The 24024-nt window shown below is 40.6% G+C and overlaps 1 protein-coding gene across 1 annotated transcript in view; it reads right to left on the bottom strand.

Moving 5' to 3' along the window:
• Positions 1-1263: 1263 nt before the first annotated feature.
• The window catches only part of ADAMTS17 (ADAM metallopeptidase with thrombospondin type 1 motif 17), an 84911-nt gene continuing 62150 nt past the window's right edge, over positions 1264-24024 (bottom strand). The window contains exons 18-25 of the mRNA XM_053463779.1: positions 22744-22824; positions 20195-20352; positions 19340-19499; positions 18381-18516; positions 7005-7209; positions 3996-4148; positions 2456-2633; positions 1264-1858 (exon numbers count right to left, since the gene is read on the bottom strand). Of these exons, the coding sequence (XP_053319754.1) occupies positions 1707-1858; positions 2456-2633; positions 3996-4148; positions 7005-7209; positions 18381-18516; positions 19340-19499; positions 20195-20352; positions 22744-22824 (1223 nt within the window). The 3' untranslated portion in view covers positions 1264-1706. The remainder of the gene's footprint in view (positions 1859-2455; positions 2634-3995; positions 4149-7004; positions 7210-18380; positions 18517-19339; positions 19500-20194; positions 20353-22743; positions 22825-24024) is intronic.

Raw genomic sequence — 24024 nt, forward strand, 5'->3', positions numbered from 1 at the left:
CCATTGTACCTGCTTATTTTCTACCTACTGTATAACTAACTGTATTAACATCTACCTCTATTTTTTTCAGTTTTTTTAAACTCTATTATTATTATTATTACTAACCTTGATAGAATAGTAAACGTTGCAGCTTTACCCATCTGATTCACAATTTAGGAAAGGGGGTTACCACAAAGAGGATATAATACAAATATATCACATCTATAAATGTCATCCAAACGGTGTGCAATAAAATAAACATGTCTGTAAAAATTAACCTGTAACGTGTACAATAAAAAAATGATACATTGGAAATGGAAACATTTAAAGACCACAACACCCCAGACTCCACGTAACTTTCTACCATACGCCATTTAAACTTTTCATGCCAAATGAGCATAAGTTACAATGTGTTTAGTTCACCCATATGGCAACTTAAGAGCTCTATGCTCCCAGGGGATAAGAATGTTTACACAATGTATTTTGAAGGATGGAACTTTAGCATAATGGTTTGGTCCTGTGTGTTTTCTATACTCTTAGAAAGCTTTGACACACATCACCATGTTTATATTGCCCTCCTATCAATCCCACCCATCCCAAGTCTGAATGAGCCGTGGAGAAACTTCCACCTGTCAGGAAAAGTAATTTTAGATAAGATTGTAAAGGGATCAATAAAAAGCGAGGTAGGGGGAGGGGGGATATGGAAAAAACATACGAAATAAGACCCATGTAAAAATGTTGTGTCAGGGTAGCAGAATAAATTCTTTGGAAAAAACTTTGTTTGTAATTTATATTATGACACAACCAAGCATAAGATATCTTTCCTAGTTTAAATGTACACTTGAAGGGTACTTCATAACGACTATCCCATAACCCACTCCCCACCCCATCGTTGGCAAGAATGAATGCCTTGCCAAAAAGCACCAATATAAGAGGGGTACATCCCTCAACTATAATTATGATTGAAATATAAAGCTATATAAAAGCATTGTATGCCAGCATATTACGTTTTATACAATGAATGAATATCAGGAATATGTTGCGCCACCCAGTCTTAGCATGTGGGGCCTGTTTGGGAGTGTCCCCTACTTTCACATTATAGCTGGACTGTGAGGCTTTCCGTGTGTGTCTAATCTTTAGCACCAGAAACTAGGATGTGAACTGATGTACACACCAATATGTTGGAATTTCTCATTGCCACTGATCTATTAATTAAAGTTAAAGGGACATTATGACCTGTAAAGCTGTACAGGTAGCTGTGCACACAAACATCCTGTGCAAACATGCAAGACTCACTATAAGCACCTTTTATGTTTTATGGAACAGTATTTCTAGTCTGGCATTCTTTTACAGCCAGGGACCCTGTGTGCACATAACGCCAATAAACATTATTATGTGCCTCTTTCACCTTTGGACAAATCGGCAGGTGTATCACAACCTCCTGCACTCAGCCCTGCTTGATCATCCTGAGAATATGTCAGTTGTTGCTCAACAACAAAACAATCCATAATCAAGTCGCTTTTTTCGTGCCACAAAAGCCACAAGTAGACCAACTAAGCAGAAGAACAAATGAAACAGTAGAGAGGTCCTTTAGGTTGGCGTGTAACTGTATGGCCGGTATATGGCATGACGAGCCAGCAGAAGTGGATTCAAGTTTTATTTGATTATTGCAGCACTGCTGTTGTGTTGCTGTATGTGGCAATGCTTCCGTCAGGATCCCAGATTCACTAGCTCTGTGGCTGCATTTTGGCGGCATAGAAGTCCCTGCACGTCTGGCAGCAGCGTTGGTACCATCTCATGTCCTGGCACAAGTTCTTTTCCCGGATGACCTTGCAGTACACTGCCCACTGGTCACCTGTGCATTTGTACGTCAGGGCAGCTGTGAGTGGAACAAGAGGGAGTAGAAACAATAATACAGGTTATTACGCAGGGAGTGCAATAAATGTTACCTAGTGTGGCTCCCTTGAGCTGCTGCCACTTTAAAATGTTGTTAATGCCTGTATAGGGTTATCAAATGTTGATGATTTCTTTATCTTTGTGAGCTAAAAATTCAAGACCCCTTTGAGCAGGGACTCCCCAAAGGAAAGTTTTGTCCTTTGTTCTATGCATTGGTGATGCCAACTAGATGACATTTACCTATTACTATGCATAGATAAAGATACGCACGTGCTTCATCAGCAATATAGCTGTACTATGAATTTTCTAAGATAAGCAGTCCCGTTGAACTGTTAAAAAAGGTGGGGTTGTAATCAGGGATGCTTTTCTAAAATGAAAATTATAATTCATTAATGAGCAGTTGGTCAGTTTGGGTCACTATGATTAGGTACAAAAATATCAGCCACGCTTGCCCTTTTGTAGCGTTAGTTCTATTCATCCACAAGCCACCCTGTCGATAAAGGCCAGCTTGGTGGCAACCCTACCAACTCAGGCTTATTAAGTAACAGACCCGCTGTCCTGTTATACTGGAAACACTGACCCAGCCTCGGAGAAGTGATGGTGTTTGCATTCATCTTCTCATTGCAGGCCTCTTGATGACACTGTCTGTAGGCCACCTGTTTGTCGAGAACGGAGCATTCATTTCCATGGCGACCTGTCACTTTATGCATACACTGCACCACGCGAGATTGCAGACCTTTTCCACAGGTGGCAGAACACTGGATCGATAGAAGTACAGTCAGAAATTAGATGAAATTCAGACGTGATGGAAATACTTTGTACCACGTATAGTGTTCCTTTGCTACGCACATCTTAAAAATAAAGATGAAATGATAAAAACCGACGTCCATGATTTTGCTAGCATATGGTAACCACGGGGTGCAAGTTAGAGTTTCATCAGCTTTGTTGATGTTAGATGGTTAAAAAAACAGCTTCTGACCAGTAAAAACATAATAAAGGCAAACCAAATGGAAGAAAGATCACAGATCTCCACCCCCTGTCTGCTGCCCCACATGTAAATACACTTTCACCATTCAATGAGGCAAAAGGGGCAATACTGTATGCCTCCGTACATGTCCACAGACAATGCATATCCGCAGGAAATAAGCATTTACTTTACACTGCAGTTGTCTGTAACCATTGCACTGACCTATGAGGAGTCTGTTTGATTTACGGATGTCACCTTTTATCGGCCATTTTGTTTCCTATTTCTGACTCCATAAATATTTCATAGCATGCTGACAAAACGCAGGCTGGGTGGCAGCTGCAGACTGACATCATTTGAGATGGAGTAATCGTAACAGAGAGCTATGGAATACGTCCAAGTAATTGATAGTTACACGAGTATATTGCATTATTACGTAGGGGTTCTACGTGGACGGCACTGGATGACAGTTGAAATTTTCCGAGTATTTCCAGAAGTGAGCGGAAACCTCTGTTTGAAGACAAGCTGACAGAGGTTTAACGTGGCACTGAGAATGTGACACGGGATAACGCGATTTCTTCACCTAATTATGAGTGAATACAGAAAGAATGTAGGGTATATCCAGGTGCTGTCTCTCGTACTTCTGCACCGATACAGCACAGTTATTTATTCTTCAAACTTCTGGGATAAAGGAAGAATGTGTGGCGTGTAAAGGTGTTGAGCCGTATGCCCCCAATATGCAGACCTGTGTATCCTCGACAATTCACCCTCGAATCTCAGAATTCTAGAAGACCCAATCTGCATCTGAAGCTACAAACCAGAGAATCGAGCAGGCGCTAATAATGAGATACGGGCAGGGTACACAGCCTTAGCATTTGATGCTTTTCACCAACACCTATTTTTAACCTACTGAGTATCACGGAGATGTGCACGTTATTATGGGGAGCTCTATTCTGCAGCCCTCTGGTAATCGCTGTGTTGTCTCTTTGTGCAATAACATAGTAATGTATGATTTTAATGATTGGTACATTAGTCCCCCCCAGTATTTATACTGTTGTAAGTATCTAGTCATTTTTACAAGCTATGCAGCAATTATGATTTAAAAACAAGCCAGGAATACTCTGATACCAATGAGCTATCAAACATGCCGTCTTACTTTAGACCAATCGCCTGTCTTCCACTCATAGCAACCCGCGTAATCCTCACACTCCTCTTCTGCCCGAGGCCTCGTGGCTGCGTCACATTTTCCTTTTGCATTTGTGCAAGATATTCGTCTCTTCCGGGTCCCGAGGCCGCAGTCTGACGAACACTACAGAGCGGGAAAGAAAGGTGACATAATACACCGTGAAGGAATAAACTATAAAATCTCTCCTCCATCTATAGCAATATGTATTAACATGTGCTCATATTGTTATTTTTGTATATTGTCAACTTAAATGTTCTTCCCTGTTTTTAAATAAGGCGCTATGATTGCCAATGTATATTCTGTTATAAAAATATAAACGCATCTCATCCCATTACAGCCAGCTTATACCCCCTTTTCCCAAAAACATTTTGTGGGTGTCCATCATTGCCTTGTACAGTGCAGAGTTCCTAGTACAGTACAGAGTTCAATTGGGACTGCTTTATGCTGTAGGCCTTGAATTAAATTAGGAGCCTCTATGCCTGTACACATACATTAAATATTCCCAAGCTGCTTTGAGGGTCCCTTGTATTGCAACTGGCCAAAATATCTCTAGGTAGCCTTGTCTAAGCCTTCTATTTCAGAATACACTTGAGCCACCAATATTTGCGTGGCCTTAACTGCTTCTAACATCATTTTACGCCACAAGCTTGTGGTATACAATCTACTACTGAGTTTCAAAATGTGTTACAATGTCATTATTCTGTTGTTATCAATAGAATGAAGAGACACTGTGCTTTGTTCCACAGGGTAAGACCAGCTTCTGCCATGGGCTCATATCTTCTTAGGAGTCCACTTTTGCCACTGATAGTCACTGGTCGATGGGGCAGATCTCTAGTATTACGTATAATAGGCTGCTACAGGGATTCAATAGCAGGGAGCATAGGGGCAAAGCTTTAGGTTGGCAAACATATTAAATAAGCCTCAGCAAAAAATAGCTTTTTTATTTGATACTGGGCTACCGTCCATTTCATTTTCAGTAAGCCCTGACTTGCTGACCTCCTCTCGGAAGTAATTCCTTAATAATGAACACAAGACGGTATCTCACATTTGTGCCAAGCTACAACGTTAATTCACAGAATTCTTCTGTTCCATTGAGAATCTGCTTCCAGATTCCTGACCACAGCTACTGTGCAAAGACTATACAGTCTTATGCAAAGCTTGTGCCAGGCCACACAAGAGAAGATGACTCTTGCTGACTGCAATTAAAAGGGGACTTGAACACATCAGCAGTTTTTCTCTTTTAGTACACTGTTACACTGAGCTGAGGGGAAAAGGGAAAAAAAGCCTCCAAGAAAAATGCTGTCTAGAAAAAAATGTTCAGCTAAATCTTTAAGAAAGCCCTGGCAGATATTTATCTGTGTCAGAGGTTGAGATGGAGAACTGCATATGATCGGACTGAGACAAGCACTTGGATGGGAGTCATTTATTCATGGCATAACTCATTTCAGCTCACTTAAGACAACTTCAACAGAGTTTTATTCTCCCACATCATAATTACATATTGTGATAGAGTCTCGGGAATTGTGGCTGATGGTGTGACCACCACTCCCCAAATATTGTAGGAATATACCCTGATTAGCCATAGGAAGATGCAGAGATACTGATTTATTGTTTATTTGCACTTGGACACTTTTAGAAAGGTGAGGATTCTAGAACAGGAGTTCCAACACTCCCTGATCTCACTCAGGTGCATCTCCTAATTAGAAAGGCGCTAGTTAAATACTCTGTCTGTACTGCGGTAGAGAGAGAACCATTTTGTTCCCTGAGATGTGGGCGCAAACACCTTCATGCATGCTTCATGCACAGTCATGCTGGAGTAGAAAAGGGTCTTCCCAAAACTGTTCCCAGAAAGCACTGTCCAAAATGTTCTGGTATGCTGAAGGGGACATATTGGACAAGGCCCTTACTTAGGGCTCAAAGCATATTAATAACCAATTTCTAGATCAACAGTATCTCCCTTTTTAGTTGTAACAGGACCTGTTACAGTCAACACATGGACTGGTTATTCTCTCCAGCCGGATTGCAGGAATGAAAGCAGGGAGTGAATCTGTCACATTACACTAGCCAGCAAGGCATGTAACCGGACACACTAAGGTAAGTGCACACAGCCATGCTCTGTTCTGCTTCACTAGCATAGAGCTATAAAAGATGACAGCCCAGATCCCAGGGCAACATGTATTCTAAAAGTAAGAGCCCCCTAACTTAAAATGAAATTATCGCAAAACAGTATAGTATCAACAAGAACTGCCCACATTGGAACATTGGAGAAAGATGGTTTAATATAAAGGTATGTGGGGTTTGACAAAGTGTATAAATGGCGCACATCCCTTTTAGTGATTTTAGAGTTTCCCCTTTGTTGTCTAATCTTTTTCAACAGAATTTTGTATAGGCTTTCATGGCTTTGAAGAACCAAAGGGCAATAACGTAATTCTGTAACTAATTACCTGACATGTGCAATGTATTTCTCATCATACCACTGGTTAGCAAACTTGCCACTCTGGGGGATGAAATACTGTGTTATACCGATGGCTGCGGCTACACCTTAAGTGTTGCAAACATGATATTACCAAAAACATAAAGGGATCACAAAGCCATCATATGCATTAAAGAGCAAATGATCGTTGCAATTTTGTAAGTGCCTGCTAGTCACCATGCCTGTTTGCGTGTTTGCATGTGTGTGCTGGCAGGTTTGTTCCTATTGTATATATACATATCTGGGAACTGTCCAGGGTTTGGCCCAGAGAACTCTGGGAGAAACGCCACTTCTCCGGTTTAACACCAAAATCCTCCAGGTCGATGGAGCGGGGGCCTGGCATGCCCCACATCTCGTCCATTTCCCCTATAAATGGGGGTGTTTCTTGCAATGTCAGAGAGACTCCCCTACAATGGAAACTAAACCTTTACAATATTTGTAATAAAGGACAATGGATAAAAGCCACTAACTCTGAGTTGATTTGGCAAAAAAAATGTTCCTCTTACCTTTGACCACTCAGAAGCCTCCCAAATTGACAGGCAGTCTTGACCTTCACAGTTTTGTTTAGTTGATGGCTTCGGGCCCACACAGTAAAGATCCCGGGTATTGACATAAGTGCCATTCTGTAGCTGGTAAACACAGGCCACCTCTCTGTGCTGGAAGCCTTTCTCACAGGTGGCAGAGCATGGACCCCAAGATCCAGTCACCCATCTGAGGAGTTAAAACAGGGTTACAACTGTGAACCAGGAATATTCATTCAACAGCAAAAATGACAAAAGAAAATTACATAATTTGTATATATACACTAGATAATAAAGCCAGAGGAACCACGGACACAGTGGATGGAATGATAATCCTTGCATATCAAAAATCTCTTTGTAAACAACATTTGGAGCATAAAGTGTTTTACTTAAGGGTTCAAGCAACCCAGAGTGAGACTATGAAGAATTTTCACCTTGACTGCCTTTTCAGTTGTAGCTCTAGAAAAACTGACATACCATTATCCCAAACTAAACAGGTCGGAACAAATATATTCCATCCTTACTTAGTCTGACCCTGACTTTTGTTTTTGCTCGTTGGAAATCTTAAACATAGTGGAAACTGCTTTTGTATCAAAATGAAATCTGAGGGGCCAAATCGACACGGTATCCATGCTACTGTAAACAATAGCGTCGCCGACCACAGGTTCTGTATCATTCATATTACCTGACATTTGCAGCAATGCACGGTATGTTCTTACAACTAAATGTTTTCTGGCTTAAACGGCTAATCCCGGCGCAATGCCAGAAAAATTGGCTCAAGGACATGAGGGCAAAATGCCAGTAGAATTACCTGGTTATCAATCAATTCTATTCTACAGAGTATTTTACTTTGAAGGCAGGCAGGTGTTTTGCCATTAAATTAACCTTAAAAAATCATTAAAGCCGTTACTGAGCTCTTCCGTTTCAAAACAATGTGATGAAATACTGCGTTACTCAGTTAGTTACCCAAGTGTGTCTTATTATAGAGATAAACTAGTAAGAAAATATCTCCAATAATTCAACGCCAAAGCCTATCATCAAAATAGAATTCCGGAATGATTTGGCTACCAAGAAGTTAAAGCACTATTGCCCTACCACAAAATGGACCCTCTGGTCTGTAAACAATGGGCCAGCTATTGGCCAAAACAACAAATGTGTAGTTATACAAAACCTAAAGAGCTAAATTTGAAACAATTTTCACCCTTTTAAAGATGAACTAATTCTATAACGTGATATACACAGCTCAAAACTGATTTTAAATACAGACTCATAGCTCCCAGGAAACAAAAATGACTTAAGGCTACAACGCATTTCTTTGTGGGGAGAAAACTATAACCAACGTGTCTTTGAAGCCAGGGATATGTTTATGGGCCTAAAATCTAGAGTAACAAACGCCACTATTAGGCTTGGTTTCCATTGGGTTTTTTTTTGCTAAAAACGCCTATAAAAACGCCAATAGCGCCACCTGGCGTTTTTTTGTGAAAAACGCATGCAGCCAGATGTTAGCTGTAATTCAATAGGAAATCGCAAAATGCCATTTCCACTTGGCGTTTTTCTGTCTGGCGTTTTTTCAGTCCTCTTTGGCGTTTTTCTGCTTTTTTGGGCTCTGTGGCAGTTTTTCAAAACTGCAGCATGTTGACACTCTGGCGTTTTTTGCAAGAAATCTTGGCTTTTTTTCTCCAATAGAAGTCTATGGGAGAGAAAAAAACGCCATGAAAAAGCCATGTGGGTTTATTGCCTTGGCGTTTTTTATGGCGTTTTTTCCACAGTTACAATGCACAGGATGGACCCAGTATCTGTGTGTCCTACGAGAAAAAGGCTGAAAACAAACAGTTTCACACAAAACAAAGTCCTGGACTGGTTCATATTGAATTTTACACCATTTGGAACAAACATGCCATTACAAACATACGCGACCGGATCCTGCGTGCCAAAAGCAACAGCAAACAATTTGCACCATCATTTGGGGCCAATCTTCCCAGAGGAGCAGACATTCGAAATAAAGCATGCCTTACAAACCACAGAAAAGAGACAAAAGGGTCTACCAAGTAAATGACATCAGGAGAGGGCAGATACTTGCCATTTATCCTAATCCCTTTTAGCTGGGTGAAACTTCTAACTTGTAAAGGCTGGAAAAACTGCCTAAGGTCAAAAAAAGCAATTTCCACAGAAAGGCTAAAACGCCAGAAAAAACTGCAGAAAAAACGCCAAAACGCAGGTAAATGCAGCGGCAGTTTTCTTGGCAGTTTTCCTGGCGTTTTTCATCAAGAAAAAAACGCCGGACAAAAACCCAAGTGGAAACCTAGCCTAAAATAAACTCAATCAGCCCTGATAGCCTGAATACTGTTCTGTCTCTAACTTCATATCCCACCTTCATTTTTTTTGAAACATACAGTTAGTTAAATAAGTATATATAAGTATACACAAGTAAAGAAAATATTGCCACATTGCAGGGAGATGGTCACAGCGGCAACAGATCAGAAAACGCATTTTTTTTAGGTTTTTTTTTGGAATGTGAGCATTGGCTTTCAACATAGGAAACCTGAGCAGCTAGGCATGCTATGCGGGACTCAAGTGGCATATATAACTTCCTAGGTATTATATCTTTCCATAAAGTGTCATTGAATATGTCCACCTGCCACCTGGGGCCTGTGAATCTTTCCAGATGCCCTGTAACTCTTTCCCTGCTAAAAGAAAACATCAGAAAGAAAGACTAAAGGCTAGCAATCAACAGAAATGTTCAGATGTTTCACATCTATATACACTTTAGAGACTTTGATTCTGACTACTTGGACTGAGTGGGTTGAGTGAACGGTTCTCAAAGTGCTGCTCTGTATTGCTATTGGTGTTATATTGACTGATTTTTTTAATGCCAATGTTAAATAAGTCCACAAGCCACAATTTGCAGTGAAATAATTTGCTCAAATCTCTACTAAATGTAAACCCTATTGAGGGACTGTACACTGTGGGAAATAGCTTCCCATCTGTCCGCATAATTAAAGGGACTCACGGGAACCCCCAATCCCTCCTTAATTATACTGTAAATTACATATAACACAAGCATGTTTCCCTTTTCAGACACTTGGATGCAAAATAACATTATATGTTATTTCGATATAAGGAATTTTCACTTTAACCAATGAAAATGGTTCTTTACAGTAGGAACAATAAAAATGTGGAATTCACTTCCTACAGAAGGTATGCTATGCCATTTGAAGCCATTAAACATGGTCTTTTTAGCAAAAGCAAGTAATATAACAGAAAATAACTGACAGGATTAGCTAGAGCTTGTTGTTCCAGTGAGATATTGGCTTCAATAAAAGTCTCTCTGGATGTTTGAATATTGTACCCCAGGGCAGTTAAACGGGATGAGCACAATTCTTAAAATCCATTGGGATATACATATGTCCACTCTGAAGAACAAAGACTTGTTTTTTAGTCATGTAGGAGGACTGGCTGATTAGCTGACCTCTTGGATCTTATTTGTTATACGTCTATATGGTGAATACTTCTGACCAAGGTCAGGAGGAAGACTTGCAAACAAGGGAGGTTTTAAACCTGATCCCCTGGATACAATGTTCCCAGATATGTAATCACATCACTGTTACCTGGTATCATATAATTGTACAACCCTGTTGATTATGATAATGATATATAAATCTATAGTAACAATATGTCTCCATAACCTGAAGGCAATACAGACACTCAACCTACAGGACCTGAAAAAGATGTGTACAGCCTTCCCTTTGAGGCTTGGATTTTTCCAAGTAACTTGTAATTAAACAATTAAAAATGCTTGTCTGTTACCCTGCATCATTTTTCAATCTACTGGCAATGTAGAGAAAAGCGGAGGTAGGAATTGCAGGGACATCATCACAGCTGCCAAGCAGATGTTCAGAGGTCCCTGGCGATGCCAGGAAAGCCATTTATGACCTGAGCCTATTGTGCAGTGAACAGCCTCTCTGCAAATATATAACAAATTCAATTGAAGAAAAGCATTTCCATGCAAAATGATGAAGGGTGCACAGACCTTCCTGGAAATTTTGAGTAATCATTTAATTGTCATAAATGGGTGATGTGTTATTGGGCAGGCAATGACAGCATAGAACTTATAAGCAGATATATATTGTCCTATAGCATGCATGAGGCATTTATTTGCCCATTTCTTCCATTATACATAATTTGGTACGGCTTCAATATGCCCGTAGTATACAAGGATTACACACAGATATACAGCTGCATAGCACACATCAGAAGAGATCAAATAGCCAGATGTTTGGGTAATGATATCTTACCTGGAATAATTAAGGAACAAGCACAATGACAACATTATCTAGGAAGTATGATAAGTAGCCACATTCTGCCAGGGGTGGATCAAGTTCAGATGTGGCCCTGGGGCAACAATGTTACAAGTCCAGTAAGCAAGTCCCCCAACGAAACTGCAACTAACTGAATGTTCACATGTAACCAAGCGGTAGAGATGGTATAAAAATAAATCTTTACATACGCCATGGAAGCTGCTGCTGCTCTTGTGTCGATACACTGATATACAGAGACACACAAATGCATAACACACATTAGCATATTATTAATTATTGTTTTATATAGTGGCATTAAATTCTGCAGTGTTATACTTTGGCTTACAGAAACATGAAGTTTGTGCCTTATGTTTTTCACCCCATTCCCTCTAGATTGTAAGCTTGTGAGCCGGGCTCTCTCCACCTAATGTATCGCTTTGTCTTAGTCTGTCAGTTCTTGTCTTGTCATAATAATAATAAGCACAATAATGCATTCCTACAGACACACACACAGACTCTCATAAACCCAGCTTCTATCTGCAGACTATCTCTCTTCTTGTAGTTGGTTGTACAATTAATCTGTTATATTACATTACAGAGAATTGCAAATAAATAACACATTGTACTGACACATGTTGTTATAATATGCTCCCCTACAGCAGTGCAATTGTATGATCGTCTTACCTGCACCACAGTGTGATTGGGTTATTTTATATGGTGTGGCTATGACTCTCTGAGCAAATGTAGACTAAGCCAACAGTGTTCACTTGATCTTATGGACCTAAAGGAGGGCTAAAATGCTCACTCGGCAGAATAAAAGTAGTGCTGGAGTCAGTGTTCATGTGTATACTGTAGTGTCAGTGGGTATGTGTGTAAATGTATAGTGCTGGAGTCAGCATGTGTAATTGTGTATGCTGTAGTATTAGTGTGTATGTGTGCTATATGTATTATGCCAGAAATAGTTTGTCTACTCTATTTTAGTGCCAGATTCAGTGAGTATGTGTATTCAGTGTGTATTTTAAAATGTATACTGTTAGCTAGTTGTGTGCATGTGTATAAGAGTGTGGTGCTAGCATGTATGGTGTTGATGTTACAGTATGGCATTAACATGAGTGTGTATGTCAGAATATATTGTTAGAGTGTTTGTATTTGTGTATGGTGTTACCATGTGTGTACATGAGCGTAGAATGTTAGTGTGTGTTAGTGTTTGTGAGCATAAAATGTTAGCGTGTGTCTGTCTGGTGTTAGAGTGTGTAAATGTTTATTAGTGCATGGTAAGGTTCGACAAGCCCCAGGTGTCCGGTTAGGTAATAAATTAAAATAAAAACATGATTGTGGAAATTAAAAAAAAGGTGTCTACTAACTTTTTTGGCTAAATCCTAGATCCAAACTAAATTTGTCAACCCTTGTCTTCTAAAATACTATCACTCATAAAATTCTACTCAAATGCTTACATATGGAAGTCATAACATGGAAATAAAAACAGCCCATGTATGTTTACTTCTCTATCCAGTTTAGTGCTTGGGAATACTCATGGATGATTGGTATTCTACCCCAGATACAATGGCCAACATGGGTACCATCCCATTCATGAAAAGAATGAGTACTGGTAAAGAGCAAAAGCCAGTTAAACAGTAATTTGATTATTTTGTGAATGTGCTGGGTACTTTTAAGTTTATTTGTTGAGCAGCTTCTCCTCCATCATTGGTGTTTGACATCTTTCATTATGTGAGTATATGACCTGACCACCAGAGGGTGCTGCAGAACATAAGAAAACAAGGTATGTTATACTATTTCTGAGATGGAACAGAAAAGGTTAACGAAATGCATACCCTAGACTTAAAATAATCAGGTGAATGTGGGTATGGTTAGCAGGTCCCACCACGCCCAGTCCCAAAAGAGCAGCATGAACACTTTAGGATAATACAGCTGCTCCACTCCGGCACTGTGGTCCAACACTAACATTCCTGCCTGATTGCTGAGAGAGGCTCCCCAAACATTTTCCAACTCGGTAGTCTGACCTCTAAGATGCCAACACCAATGAGAAGAAATCCATCATCCGATCATTAACAGAGATGCTTCACTACCTCCAAAATATTCAGGTGAACAAGGATCATGGGATACCACCTGAAAGGGTTAACAGCCTTCGGCTAGACTCACGTCAAGCCCAAATGAAACACAGCTGTTTTAGTGTGTGTTCACATGACATGTCATGGATAAATGTGAAAAACAGTGAAAATATTGGAATAAGAGTTGTAGGGGGTCATTATATTAAAAACAAGATCCTCTACTTTGATTTAAGATTAACGTATAAATACATTTATTAATCATATAAATAAAAGCCAAAAGTTACAATGTATCCAATACTAAGAAAGCACTCTGAATAATAGTAGTACCCCCTTTTTTAAATCAGGGCCACTTAGCTTTAGGTCCACGTTACCTGCGGTACATTTTTTCTGTAGCCATTCTATTTAAAATAGTATACCAGATGGCTTCTTTAACTTGGATATGCTATAGAATATGTATATTAAGATCATTTTTGCCCTCTGGTAAACTGGAGATGTAACACGATTTACAGGTGAGCTATTTTATAATGGGCATCACTAAGTGCAGGCATAGTGTAAAGCAGGGTATACGCGGAATTAAATAAAACCCAATGAATTCTCCTAATTCTGAGAAAGAATTCTGTGCTGAGCATGTTAGAGGAGGACTTATGAAAAACAGCTGTTGTCATTATGCAAACTACAAGCGTGTGTTTTCTGAAACACATTTACCTTTATTAAAATTATGATTTCAATTTTTAAAAGCAACAGGGAAATCTAAGACGCAGGGGGGAGTAAGTTAAGTTACTGACTTTTTTTAGGATGCGCATGAGTCATTCTTATTATTTGATTCATATAGCTCCATCGTATTCAGCAGCGCTGTACAAAAAAGGGGTAAAAAGGGCATAACAGCCGGTGCATCACATGATAATTTGAATTTACCAAAAACAAAAAGTGAGAGGGGACCTGCTCGGTGCTCAAGTTATTGTCTAGTGACAATGAAGCTCATGAGTCCACAACCTTGGACTCAAATAAAAAATAGTATATATGTTTATAAAAAAGAAATGAAAGAGAAAAAATACTTTCATCTGTGCCAGATGGCAGAGAATTGTAAAAATGGGCATTGGTTGCATAGGAACATGTTTATTTACTCCTGTAAACCACCAGCACTCTATAACACTTAATACATTTAATAAAGTGTTAATGTCCATTCTCCCGGGTTCACAGGACAGACCTTACCGCAACCATTTTCTTGGGGACTTAGAGGAGGTGGGTGGGGTATTTATTATTATTATTATTTTTAACTACTACTACTTTTAACCTCCTCCATCAAACAGGACAAGGGATGGCGAAGCTATCACTCATCTCCGTGCCTATACAAAATGTTACAGTCTAACCTCCAGCGGGCACAGTATGTGGAGTGGATAAGAAAAGTGGGCTCTATGCCCTCGGAGGGCGGACGCCCTGCTTTCCAGAAGTTTTATTCATCATATTTAATGTGGGGCATATGGATGGGTTCTTGAACTCCACTTATAATATTTTCTCCTCGTATTTTAATGTTTCATTTATAGATGTTTTTGGTGAGTAGGCGGCATTTCACCTTATAACTCATTTGATATGGAATCCACACCTTGCTTATTTTTTTGACACTCCTGCCAGCTGAGTGTCTATGAGTGCAGACATTAGTCTTACCCATGCGAGTTTGCTGCTAACTCTCATAAACTCACTGTTTAGTGAATAGAATTCACCACACGTCTTTCATTGTAGGAGCATTCGGTCACCTTACCAAACGGTCACCTGCTAAATATAGTTGTCAAAAAGCCACAGAAACATCCGTCTGTTAAATGCTAGCTGAGCTCCCTTCAGTATCCTTAAAATGCCTGAGAGGAGGGATCCCCAAATCAAAGTGAGTTCAACATATCCCGGACATGTGTTCCAAGGCTTACACACACAAAGCCCGCCATTCACACAACGGCCCTAAGAGGGATCTGGGATATTGGGTTTCAGTTTTTATTTCCACTGAAAGTAAGAGCAGAAAAGATCCTTTTCATAAAGTACGTTTTTCAAAAGTGAACTCCAAGTACCCAGAACTTCCTCAAAATTAATCATTCTTTAAGCATGAGCTTGCCAACAAAACTAGATTACTGCACTGCAGAGCTTGCAATCAAACTGTCTAGGAATAAATCCCAAAAAGTACTGCAATGTGATTAAAATATGTCTAAATGTCTCAACTTTTGCTTTTAAAAAAAAGTACCAAATGAGACACCAGGCAAGAACTGCCAGCTCACAGAGTACTTATACAGTTTAAATCTGGCAGAAATAATTCTTGACCCTAACTATTTTCTATACGAGTGGCTTATATATTCCAGTAAAGGAGTTCCATGCATGCTCCAACATTCTATACGACTTTATACTTCTTATATTTTAAAACAGGCTTCCCAAAGTACAGTCAACATACTTTTCAATGCAAGGGCACTAGGAAGGAGAGGCAAAAGACAGAGACACATGGTAGAGTGTCCATAAGGAGGGGTAGATAGGTGGGGGTACATGGTACAGGCATAATGCGGGGTAAAGGGGAGGCATATGGAATAGTCATAAAGAAGGGTACATGGTACAGACATAATGCGGGGTAAAGGGGAGGCATATGGAATAGTCATAAAGAAGGGTACATGGTACAGACATAATGTGGGGTAAAGGGGAGGAATATGGAATAGTCATAAAGAGGTGTACATGGTACAGACATAATGTGGGGTAAAGGGGAGGAATATGGAATAGTCATAAAGAGGTGTACATGGTACAGACATAATGCGGGGTAAAGGGGAGGCATATGGAATAGTCATAAAGAGGGGTACATGGTACAGGCATAATGCGGGGTAAAGGGGAGGAATATGGAATAGTCATAAAGAGGGGTACATGGTACAGACATAATGCAGAGTAAAGGGGAGACATATGGAATAGTCATAAAGAGGGGTACATAGCACAGGCATAATGCGGGGTAAAGGGGAGGAATATGGAATAGTCATAAAGAGGGGTACATGGTACAGGCATAATGCGGGGTAAAGGGGAGGAATATGGAATAGTCATAAAGAGGGGTACATGGTACAGGCATAATGCGGGGTAAAGGGGAGGAATATGGAATAGTCATAAAGAGGGGTACATGGTACAGACATATTGCGGAGTAAAGGGGAGACATATGGAATAGTCATAAAGAGGGGTACATAGCACAGGCATAATGCGGGGTAAAGGGGAGGAATATGGAATAGTCATAAAGAGGGGTACATGGTAAAAGCATAATGCGGGGTAAAGGGGAGGAATATGGAATAGTCATAAAGAGGGGTACATGGTACAGGCATAATGCGGTGTAAAGGGGAGGAATATGGAATAGTCATAAAGAGGGGTACATGGTACAGGCATAATGCGGGGTAAAGGGGAGGAATATGGAATAGTCATAAAGAGGGGTACATGGTACAGGCATAATGCGGGGTAAAGGGGAGGAATATGGAATAGTCATAAAGAGGGGTACATGGTACAGGCATAATGCGGGGTAAAGGGGAGACATATGGAATAGTCATAAAGAGGGGTACATGGTACAGGCATAATGCGGGGTAAAGGGGAGGAATATGGAATAGTCATAAAGAGGGGTACATGGTACAGGCATAATGCGGGGTAAAGGGGAGGAATATGGAATAGTCATAAAGAGGGGTACATGGTACAGGCATAATGCGGGGTAAAGGGGAGGAATATGGAATAGTCATAAAGAGGGGTACATGGTACAGGCATAATGCGGGGTAAAGGGGAGGAATATGGAATAGTCATGAAGAGGGGTACATGGTACAGGCATAATGCGGGGTAAAGGGGAGGAATATGGAATAGTCATAAAGAGGGGTACATGGTATAGACATAATGCGGGGTAAAGGGGAGACACATGGAATAGTCATAAAGAGGGGTACATGGTATAGACATAATGCGGGGTAAAGGGGAGACACATGGAACAGTCAGGAATGCTTAGAAAGTTCATGTCCAGAGTTGTAGAGCTGAACTGTGTCTGGAAGAGGGATCTGCAGTGTCAGCACTTCTAGTACCTGGATGTGAAAATGCCACTGGAAACTGAAACATTATCAAAAGGCTTTAAAAAGAAACCACAGCGCTGACAGGGATCCAAAGAGCAGCGCTGAAAGTGTGAATGTGGTCAGCAAGCGTGGGAATGCGGTATGTCAAACCGATACAGCGATGCCAAATCTCCCAAAAATTCAGCACATTCACAATCCTTCTGAGTCTGCTTAAAAAAGCCGAAATGTAAAGAGAATAAGGTAGAAAAGAGAAGATATATGCCTCTGTAAGATTTTTCACGCACTTCTCCATAACACAGAAGCCCAGAACAGGACTGTAATTAAGTTGCACAGGGTCAGCTTCCCTAAGCGCTGCAAAGTGGGGGTGCGCATGAGCTGCCCATTAGGAATGCCCATATGCCTCCTTTTTGCTTCTTTCGACAAGCTGAAGCTGCTCTGTACGTCTTCTGCAATAACAGGCGGGATGTGACTGCTGACCTGCCCCAAGTATCAAGATCCCTAGTTATATCACTGCCCCTGAAAAAGGACGTATCTGCAAGAACAGTACAACTTGTACCGATCTCAAGCGGGGGGGGGGGGGCGTTCAGCCTCCAGTTCTGTTGCTAAAATTATTAGAATAATGGGAGTTATAGTCCATTTAAGAGTTAACACCATGCCATCAAATTAAATAGACATATACAACGTATTTTACGTCTATGTGTCCAGCGCATGCAAACTGAATACAGTGTATTTCTCTGATTGGACTGAAGGCTCCCCATGTTACAAAACCTCAGCACATGAGAAGCATTCAGGACCTTATCGTGAACACATGCTCTCTTGCTAATCACAAAATGACCAACTAGCAAATGCTAACGGATATTCCTGATTAATGTTGCGTTCACATGTCATGGCCGCCTCTGGTCTGGGAACATTGCAAAGCCTCTGCACTGTATTGCCACAGACATCACCCACCTGGACTGACATGGATGCATGTTGCATTTTCGGACCTGTGGAAAAGGCCGGGAAACGTGTTGACACAGGCTCTCGTTCACGATTACCATGGTTTTATTCACAATCTTTGTGCACGAAACAAGGGTTCTTCGTTCACCTAATCAAACGTAAAAGTAGGAGAGATTGTGACACAAAGCAGATGCTTGGTATGAAAGCCCTTCAGAGAAAAAATTACTAACAATTTTAATAATCTGGAGCTACCAGTAAATGTTAAATTGAGGCAGATCCTAAAGCATTATTTACAAACCATTCTTTATATATATGCTGCTTCTAACAAGGAACTTCCGAACTGCGGTTTCCACAAGTTCTAAATTCTCTACGTCCATAAACATACATGCAACATGAATGTCAGCTCATATTTATGACGTGTAAATGCGTGTTGGATCTAGACAGATGCACTCTTATACCGGGATAACTTTCTGCTACAAGAAAGGTTAAGCCAGACCTGCACATAGTAGTACTGTGATAGTACAATGTAAGAAATGTCACTCATTTACTTTTGCATTTTTGTAGCTTGTGATACTAGTGAGTTGAAGCCACAACTTTCCTTCAACCTCTTGCTTTAGTGAATAGCCCCCAATATCCCATGTGGGCTCCTGTGGCATGAGTTCCTTCTAAAGCCTCCTGCTCTCCCAGCAAGGACAGTAACATCTGCGTGCTGTAAGTGCCAATGACACATTTCTTCTGAAATATGATTTCCTGATTATGTTGGCATGATGTGAAGATTTAACATTTCCAAAAAATACCAAATCCGTTCCTGAACCTGTGTAATTATTATGGAGATTATTTTGGTTTACAGTCATGGGATTCATTTACTTTACAAAGGCTGCCAAAACTGCAATGTTCTACATTTGACATTACCGGCTATACCCGTGTGTAACATGACATAACAAGGTAAATATAGTAGTCAATAAACTCACCTCCCCCACACTGCACGCTACATCCTTCCCAGCTACTGTGCGTCCACATGTATAGGGGATCCGGCTGTCTCTCTGGCTCAGGTTTCTGCTCCATGGAGTGGTTCACTGGGATGGTATACTCATAATGGATTCCATAGTTCTGGTCATGAAACAGCAGAACCTTTCCAGCATGAAAAAACAAACTTTAATGGGGAGAACACCCAGAGACCATGAACCATGATTAGGACGTGTAAAGGCTATAAATATTCTCAGGATTAAACGATTGCTTCCAGAGAAGACCAAACCTCTTAGCAGGTAGTTGTCTAAATACCTGATTTGTTTCAGTTAATTTACAATACAGCAGCCCTCAGTGTAAAATAAAGGCCGGCTTGCGATTAATTGCCAAGCAAAGTCTATTTAGTTAAAGGATTAATCAAGCTTTGCCCAGAAGTACATACCACAATTTGCCTGTGGCAGTGTGCAATGGATCAACAATGTTGTTCGAAACAAAATCTAAAAACTGATAATAACCGCGCTAACTGCGAAGATAATCTTCTTTGGCTTCTATGGCAATTGCTTCATTTTAGAACTTTGATCAGGATATTCTAACTATTGCTTCAAACTCCTTCTACTGGTCTGTGTGGACCATGCAAGTAAACCTCAGAACTCACTGTCTCCCTGATGTACCTCTTTTATACTGAGGCCTCAAAAGCTCACGATCTGGTTTCTTCCTTTGCAACGCTTTAAAACAGCTCTGCGTGGATACTGTACCCTCTCCATTCATAGATTTTGCAGAGTTTCCGTGTTCTATGTGGACATGTGTGCATGTTGTCAGTTCTCTCCTGCACTGTTTGTCATGATGAAAGTAAAAATTACCATAAGATGCAGAGGTGTTTTAGTCGGCCCCTTGGCAGATATCTTCTCCCACAATCCCCTTCGCACATAGCGGATGGTAGTGCCTGCGATTTGGAATTCCCCTGGAAGCTCAATTTTCCAGTCACTATTAATGGATTTCTTGATTGAATCTTTGAGTGCTGAAAGAGTTAAATCCAAAATGCATATCACTACTTGTCCCTTAAGACATTTGAGCACACCCTATTGTTTCCTGTCTAGGACCTACAAGACATATTTTCCATGCTGTACAATGACAATAAAGTACTGTATTCTTCTCACAGCTCCAGGTTCCTCAATGCACCCTGCCATTTCTCTCTAATCCCCCCTCTCTCTCTCCTGTGCTCCTGAGTATACTTTCAAATTCCCACATTTTCTTTTCTCATTTTGCCGTTTTTTCCACCCTGTTCCCTGCCAAGTTCTTTCCTTTTTCAGCTACCTTGAGTCCATGTGCTTATGCACAACATCCAAGAGCTGGGACGGATACAAGCGTCAAATTACGTTCTAATATCCTTCACTTGTTCCTTAGCAAACATTGTGTTTTCTTTGGCTACTGCCACTAGAGAAATCAGTGGGTTGAGAATTATTAGTGCCCGCACACATTTCTTCTGCCGTTGTGGGAGGGGATATATATTACGACTTGTTCTCCTTACTTCCCTTCCATCCAATGCCAATATATGGCCCTCACAGTGCAATCGCAGAGCTTCTCTCAGACGCTGCATTTTAACTCCACGTCCAACACCTCCTAGCTGCTTCCTGTCCTTCAGTCCATAAAGCCTCAAACTGAAAACACAACACACCATCTCTGTCCAAGGTGATCCTGGCCTCTATGCAACAGGAGGGAGGAAGGACTATTCTCATAAGTTATACATTTCCAAGTCAGTATAAGGCAGATTGTCAGGATAAAAATGCATTGTTTAATTCAGCTGTTTTGTACATTAAACCATACAAGATAAGACGTGCTTGGCCCACCTAGTCTGCCCTTTCTACTACTTCTAGAAGGCATTGGACAGAACTATCAGAATCAGCTATAGCCTCCCAGTGAGGGGCAATTAACAGTTATGTATGACATATACAACATACATGCAGCTCCAACGTGCACTCTGATTGGACCTTACGTTAAGCCATGCAAAAGACAATCCCCACCGAGAAAAGGCCATTATATATATATATATCACATAATATGGATGTTCTCCCTCCCCCCCAAAATATTCCCTCTAAACATTTTGTGTACCGTCTACATTCCGTTAATAGTATAAAATATCACTGATCTGTCTTCCACTACAACTACCAAGAGTGATTTATACCCCATCTCGCAACCCATCGTGTTCTCTAAATACCCTCCCCTGCCCTGGCCATCCTACTGCAAATTTCCCTTTAATCTATTCAGCTATATTAGGTGTAGGAAACATCTAACATCCGTAAAAAATGACTGTAATTAGAAATGAGTGTAATCAAAATTAAAAGCAATTACGTGATAATGGGTGTGTATAACATATGAAACGGGAGACTGCAAATCTTGACATGGGGACATTTGATCAGATGGGGGGGGTAATAAACAGAAACCATTAATGTTATCCTGTAGTTTTTGAGTTAAAGTAAGTAACAGCGTTGCCCAGGCCCATTCTATGTCAAGCAGTACGCAGTAATGGGACGTTTTATAAACAGACATAAATAACATCCTAATTTCTGGTTCGGGGATGCCTTGCTGTACTTGGCACCTCACCCAGATGCTGGGTTTAAACTCAGTTGCAAAGCTGTAAAAGCTGGGACAAGCTGGTCCTAGTGCCAGTGTACTCGCATATACAGAGATCTGGCACTCCAGCACGGCTGCCATATGTATTACTGAGTAACATGTCACAGGAAAGTCGTCTGAATCGGTAAGACATGAAGGTCAGCAAAGAAAAGATAGTTTGCCTTTGTTTTGTTTGGATATCCGACACCTGCCCCTTGGCCCAGTGGTATTCCAATCTATCAAAAAACTCTTATCTTCCCAACTTTCTTATACGATAATTATACTACATAATTATCAGGTTCCAAAAAGATAAGAAGTGCCATGTGGTAATCATATCTGTTACTTGACAAAGTTCTGTACAACATCTGTCATGTGACATTATAAATGACCGTATGATTGTAAGATCCAATGAAATTTTAAAATCAAATTCTAAGAGGTTAAAATTCCCAGCCATTTTGCTATATTTGGAATATAATATGAAGGTAAATTTCTGGTCAGCTCTCTTGTCATCACTAGAGTGACACTTCTGGCAACCCTCAGACTTTGGAGCAAGCTGGACTGAAAATAGCCCAGAATAAAACTTCTTATCTTCCAAACCCTTTCTCGAACACATGTTATTAACTAGGTGCCTTCTGGGCCAAACTGAAACACCCTTTCCAATTCCCAGCACATAGCCGTCTCTCTCACTTGCTAGACACACAATTGTGGCTCAATGTTCTTCAATAGTAACAAATAACCCAGCTTATTCAGACTTTGTGTCATAAGGAGCTCCAGGTTGGGCATGCACATGGAAAATTACCCAAAAAGCTGTGTGCTGGCTTATCCTCTACTACTCGGATTCTTCTGGCTCCTGCAGGGATCACAGTCGCTTCAATATAACCTGTGAAGGCAGGTACAGTCTAGAATTGGTAAAAGGCAATGTTTAATGAAATAGGTATATTTTGTAAAGATGACAGAATAATGGGAAACAGGTAAGGAGGAGAAGAAAGCGAAAAAAGAGATGCAGTGTTTGGGAAACAGGACTGTCTGCTTGGGACAGACCAGGACATTGAAATGCATGGAATCTGCACATGACACGCAACAACCAAAGCCCTTATCTCCACCACCTTTAACAGTTTAACAGACACTCCAAAGAAAAAGTTTGTTGAAAGCCAAACACTCCAAATCTGGAAAAAGGCAGAGCTATCCACTGAAATAACATGCAGAGGAAAGCAACAATTCCTTAGGATTGTTCGATATAAAACCATTTAAAAGACACCACATTGAGACGATAAACACATAAGAAATTGAATGTCAGCCTGAGCAAACCCAAGATCTGGTGCTGCTGGAACAAATACACGACAAAGACTTTACTAAGCAAACGTGTGAGCGGCTACACTGTAAACAGTCTGTGGATGTTGGGTTTGGCAGGATGGTGCTTACCTTGTTCTCATGCCAAGTTCTCTGACACTTTATCATCTGTCATGCGAGAGATGACCTTGTAGGACGCTGGCCCCAAGAGATGGGAGCGTGTGATATAAAGCTGAAGGGGAAACCTCAGACAAGCCAGATCTTGGTTTCTGCTCAGGATGACATCATGGCCGAGTCTTTAACACAAAGTATATAACGCGCTGGCCTGTGGTGCACTGGGGCTACCATGAGAGGCCAGGAATATAAGGAAACAGGAGAAGCCCCACCGCAGATCTCATACAATCCCCTTTCTAAGGTATACCTTTAGCCCCACACAGAAGGATCATTTATCAAAGTAAACCACAGCTTGTGAGCAGGGCCCTGTTTACCTAATGTACGGTTTGTCTTAGTCTGTCAATTCTAGTTTTGTCAAACACTTTGAATGTATGTATTGTAAGCAGCGGCATTTAAATTGTTGGCTCTATATAAAATAAAAGTTAATATTGACCAACGTATCTACGGGACCCAGTTTGTACAAATGGTAGTGTATTTCTTCATAGATAGACTATATGCTTGAGGTTGGCAAACATTGTCCCAATAACTATATAATCTCATTTAGAATTAGAAACAAGACTTTGATAAATCCCTGTAACACATTCATTGATTAACCCCTTCAATGCCGACTGGAATG

The sequence above is a fragment of the Spea bombifrons genome, chromosome 4, assembly GCF_027358695.1.
Source record: "Spea bombifrons isolate aSpeBom1 chromosome 4, aSpeBom1.2.pri, whole genome shotgun sequence".
Lineage (NCBI taxonomy): Eukaryota > Metazoa > Chordata > Amphibia > Anura > Pelobatidae > Spea > Spea bombifrons.